The sequence below is a fragment of the Erithacus rubecula genome (genome assembly GCF_903797595.1).
Source record: "Erithacus rubecula genome assembly, chromosome: 20".
NCBI lineage: Eukaryota > Metazoa > Chordata > Aves > Passeriformes > Muscicapidae > Erithacus > Erithacus rubecula.
In genome coordinates, this window is record NC_136672.1 from 1,165,260 (window position 1) to 1,170,616 (window position 5,357).

At 56.9% G+C, this 5,357-nt stretch overlaps 1 protein-coding gene across 1 annotated transcript; it reads right to left on the reverse strand.

Moving 5' to 3' along the window:
- Nucleotides 1-425: 425 nt before the first annotated feature.
- On the reverse strand, nt 426-4,903 carry PIRT (phosphoinositide interacting regulator of transient receptor potential channels; the record flags this gene model as incomplete). The annotated part of the gene is given in 3 exon segments (XM_079323834.1): nt 426-967; nt 4,846-4,875; nt 4,877-4,903. Coding segments are annotated over 3 exon segments (477 nt in total). The 3' UTR covers nt 426-547.
- Between the last annotated feature and the right edge of the window lie 454 nt (nt 4,904-5,357).

The window sequence follows — 5,357 nt, forward strand, 5'->3', positions numbered from 1 at the left end:
CCCTTCCAGGTGCCTGGAGCAGCAGGATCTGTGCCTTTCTGCAGGGTCTGTGCCCCTCTGCAGGGTCTGTGCCCCTCTGCAGGCTCTGTGTCCTTCTGCAGGACCTGGACCCTCTGCTTCTGCTGTGTCTCCTGATGCTGTGCAGATCCTCCAGCCTCTCCCTCTGGCAAATGAGGGAGCTTGAAGGAATTGTGGCTCCGGTGAGATGGCTCCTCTCTGCTGATGGGTCCTGCAGAATCTCTGGAAGATCTGGATTCCTTTGGGGTTTTGCTTTATCCAGTTTGTGTTGGGTCACTTCTTAGACAGGGAGGTGATGTAGAGACCTTGGACCTGCCTTGCTGGGCTCAGCTGAAAATTCCTGCTCCTTTTTTTCTTGGGATGACTTGGATGAAGTACAAAGTTCATTTTCACTCTGGAGACCATGTAAGGAAAACACTGACTGGGATGAAATCCTCTAGGGAGTCTAATAAAGTCTTTATTTTCATGGCTGATTAACAGGGGTTGGTGGAGGGGAGGGGAACCTTTCTTGGGAAGGTCCTGGCTCCCCTCAGCGGTTGAAGAAGAAGGATTTGAGGCTCTGTAGGAACTGTGACTTCTGCCTCTGCTTCTGCTTCTTGCGGATGATGGGGATCCAGACCAGGCCACAGACCAGCAGCATCAGCCCCAGGGACAGGAAAGCCGGGCCAGACATCTTGTAAGCGTTGGTGTTGTGGGTCAGGAAGCAGGACAGGCTGGTGATGACTGTCCCAAAGAGGAAGATGGCAACTCCCACAGACACCACGATGATGGGCTTCCTGTAAATGTCCCACTTGCTCCTGGGAGCGCTGGTCCACACGGACTCGCTGCGGGAGCTGATGCACAGGGTGCTGCCCGTGTGGCTGGTGACCAGCTCCTTGGACTGAGGAGACCTCTCGCTCTCCTCAGGGCTCCTGGGGGGCATTTCCATGCTGCTGGGGTGGCAGGAGACCTGGGTGGACAAAAGGGAAAGCAGAGCATGGCAGGTGATGGAGGGTGGAGGGTGCAGCCCAAAGGGAGGTGGAGGAGGTTTGGGGATCACTGCAGGGAAAGAAGAGCACCAGACCCATAAAATGACAGAGCAGGCAATGGGATCCTGCAGGCAGAGCCACCACTGCTCTGCCCAGCACAGCTCTCCCTAAGCACCACACAAACTTTTAGCCCACCTGGGCTCTGATCCAGAGCAAGTCACCTAAACCTCACCCCAGCCCCATGTCTGTGTTTGCTCTGCTCAGCAGGGATGGCTCTCCAGGAGGTGATGCCAGGCTGGCTTTGCTGCTGGCCTGTGGCTCAGCAGATGTGCAGGAGGTGACCCCAGGGCTCCAGCCTCCTCTCCTGCTGATCCATGTGGGAGCAGGCTGCATGTCAGGGCAGCCATGCTGAGGCTGCAAGGCTGGCACAGCCCCAGGGGCTGGAGGAACCTGCCCAGAGCTGGGCTGTGCTGGGCTCAGTGCCCACCCAGGGGTGCTGATGGAGGGGTGCCAGCCAGCACCTCCCTCACTCCTTCACCTGTGTCCCTGCCAAGTTTTGTTGTTACTTTGAGAAGAAACAGATGTAATTTTGTGATTTAGTCCCTCCAGCACAGCCCCTGCTGCAGAGCTGGTGGCATTGACACCTTTTGGGATGTTTCAGGTCTGCCAGGCTTGGACAAACAAGCACAAAGCAAAGCCAAGAGCAGTGGACAGGACTTGCAACCCTCCTGTCTGAAGTTCTCACTGCTCTCTGTTGAAACAGGCAGAATAGGGGCAGGCAAGGGACACATTTCTGATAGAGAATTCCAGAATCCTTTAGGTTGAAAAAGATCCCTCAGCCCATCCAGTCCAAGCTGTGCCTGATCCCCACCTTGTCCCCAGCCCAGAGCCCTGAGTGTCACATCCAGGAATTCCTGGGGCAGTCCAGGGATGGGCACTCCAACCCCCCCTGGGCAGCCCCTGCCAAGGCCTGACCTCCCTTTCCATGGGGAAATTCCTGCTGCTGTCCAGCCTGAGGCTGTTCCCTCTCCTCCTGCCCACTGAGGCTCTGCATGGGCAAAATCTTTGCTCTGCTGCCACCCACACAACCAGTCCAGTACCCCAAAACCCCCACCAGCTGTGGCTCTGCAGGGATGGTGACAAATCCTGAGTAATTCCAGGTGCCACCTGCCCACCAGCTGCCTCACTCAGAGCACTGCTGCCTTCTGATCCCCCTCTTCCAGTGCAATGCAGACTTTTCCTGAAATTGCATCCTGGCATTTCTTGTCTTTGTCCTCCTAATGCACATCACAGAGAGGTTTTATGATCAAGCCACAGTCTAATTTTAATTTGGTTTTGTGTTTGGAAGTTTTCTTGGTTACAATCCCACACCTCAGCAGTCTAAATCTTGACATGCTGTTCCATCTTTTAGGCATCCCAATCCCTGCTCCCCTGTGTGCTGCCATCCTGATTCTGCATCCCAGGGCAGCAGCTCTGCCAGGCACCCTCCCCTCTCTGTGCAGAGCATTAAAGCCAGGCTGCTGCAGAAACCATCAGCTGCCTTTCAGCTTTGCCTCTCCACAGAGAGGATTTATTCCCCCTTTTATTTCCTGGCAGAACCACCCCTCTCTCACCACAATTCCCAGCCCCTGCTCATTCCCCAGCACTTCCTGGCAGAGCCTGGTTTTCGGTCACACTTTTGCCCACTGTTGGCTAATGAAGGATTTCACTCCCTGCCAGTGCCTGCAGCTTGTTTGGGAGCACTGGGAGGATCTGCAGCTCTTGGGAGAGCTAATGCAACTCCAGCTCCTGCTCTGCCCCTGCTCCATCCCTAATCCATCACAGATGTGCTCGGATGGCTGGATACATGGAGCAGTCTGGCAGGAGAGTGCTCTTGGATTTCTCCCAGGTTTTTTAACCATTGTTGGAAGCAGACAATCAGCAGATGACTCTTTGCTGTCTTGAAAATGCCTCCAGAGCACATCTCAGCTTTCACAGCTGGTGGCTCTGCTGCCCTTCTGAAACCCTGGGCAGCTCTCACTGCTGGGGTCTCTCCTTCCCCTCTCCATAAGGGAGGCTCTCCTGGGATTCTGCTTCTCGTCCCTCTGCTCTTCCAGTGCTTTGTGTGGTGAAGTTTGGTTTCTGAACTGGGAAATCTTGGGGGCCTCCTTGCTGGGGACCCCAGTGCCAAGGCACAGCACACCTTTGGGGATCCTGGATCTGGGGCTCCAGCCCCTCAACCCTCTGGGAATAAATGGTCATGGAAGAGAAAGTTTTGAGGAAAACTCAAAGTGAGCTGTGCCCTCCATAGGTGAGGCTTGCTCTGAACCCTGCCAAGGGCCCAGCCCAGGCCTGGCCAGGCTGTTCCTGAGGGTCTGACCCTGCCAGGGGACAAAGCCAGCTCTGCTCTGCCTGGCACCAGTGCCCCAGACTGGTGGGACTGGGTGTGTGGCAGCTCCAGTCACCTGCACACAGGTGTGCACACGCTTCCCCCACCTGGCTGAGTGCCATTGAGATCCCCCCCAAACAGACAGAGACCCCAGCCCCTTCCCATGGCCCCACAGCTCTCTGGGGCTTCCAGTGGCCTCTGGATGGCTTGTGATGTCTCCTGGCAAAGAGCAGCCCCAGTGCTCTGCAAAGCCTTGGGGTGAGACCCAGAGGGTTGGTTTGTCCTTCAGGCAGGAGGTGTGCCCAGCCTGTCACCCCAACAGGCAGAAAATCCTCACTGGGTCCCAGCTTGGAGTAAAACAAAACCCTGGGGAATGGAGGAGAAGATTTTCCTGCTGCTCTGGAGTGTCTCAGTTGGATTCTTTATCTAGTCCTGATGTTTAATCTCAGTCCAAGACCCTCAGATGACAGCAGTGGATCTGTGTGTGCCAGGAGAAGGGCTCTGCTGCTCTCAGGGATCCCTGAGGCCATGCAATGGGAAGGGAGGAGACTGCTGCTCCCAGGGACATGCACAAACTCAGCAGAAACTTTTTCTTGGATGTTCGTGCTGGCCAAATCTAATCAAGAGTGGCTCTCAGTCAGTTCCCAGTGAGAGATGAGCATTCAGTGAGCCAGCACACCCGAGGTCCCCAAGGGACTCAGCTGGATGCAGACTGGGGACTGCTTGCTGGGGAAGTGGGGGACCTGCCTCAGCTGCCCCGTGAGCAGCAGCCCCACAGCCCCATCTGCCTCAGGGAGGTGCACATGGGGAGGGGCTGGGGGGACAGCACCCAAACCCTGAGAGGGAAAAGCACCCAAACCCCTGAGGGGCCGAGAGCTGAGCCACTGCCCCTGTGCCTGTGCTGTCCCCACTGTCACTGGGCCCTGGTGGCTGCAGGTGCCGGGTGGGACTCACTGTGCCCTGAGCACGGCACAGAGTGAGCCCAGCAGCAGCTCCAGGGGCACAAGAGCAGCAGCTCAGAGCAGCTCCAGCCTGTGCTGCTGTGTGCCAGTCCCAGGCTGAGCCCTGCCAGGGCACAGGGAGCTGTGGGTGCCAGGGGTGGGTGCTAGAGCCCCGTTCCTGTCTCCACACCGCTGCTCTCCTCAGAGCCAGGAGCTCCCTGGGCAGCTGTCCCTGCAGGCTGGCTGGTGCTGCCCCAAGACCCTGCAGGGTGCTGGGGGATTTCACCTCACCTACAACCCCTGCCAGGTGTGGGATGGGAGCTGAGACAGACCCAGAGTCCCTTTGCTGGGCTGGGCTCGGCCGCCTGCATCCCTCGGGAGCAGCTTCCAGCACTGCCCGAGTCTGGGCAGTCCCAGAGCACCTCAGGGATCTGCAGGGCAAAGAACACCTGGGGTCCCTTGGGGCTCAGTCAGAGGATGAGCCCACCTTGCTGTGCTGCACCCCTCTCCACCAGCCCAGAGCCAAACCCTCAGAACCCATCCTACTTACGTGGTGAGCAGGGAGGGATGGCTGCAGAGGGAGGCCCCTTCTCCAAAGCCAGGCTCATCCCAAGCCCCACATCCCTCTGGGTGGTGTCTACTGGGCTCTGTTGAGTCTAATAAACAATGGAGCATCCCAGCTCCGATGATCTCACCAGCCTATCAGGATATTGTTTAACTCCTTGCGTGCCTGCCCCTGGCTCCTGGGCGCTGTGCCTGGGAGGGCTGGATTGAAGGCTGTGGTTTGGGAGCAGGGCAGGGCCTGGAGCAGGAGCCCAGCACTGTGGGGTTGGTGCTGATCCAGACTTGGATCATCAGCAAGTTCCTGAAACATCTCTGAAGTGCAATTTCTGCCCTTTCAGAGCATGGAATCGTAGCCAGCGACTGCAAAGTGCTTTGAAGCTCATCAGCAAAGCATTAGAGGGATGCAAGGTATTAGCAATTATCTATTAATTAACATCCTGAGTCCATTACAGGAAGGAGGATGGGAAGAGAGAGGTGGTTCTGGAAATACTGCTTCAT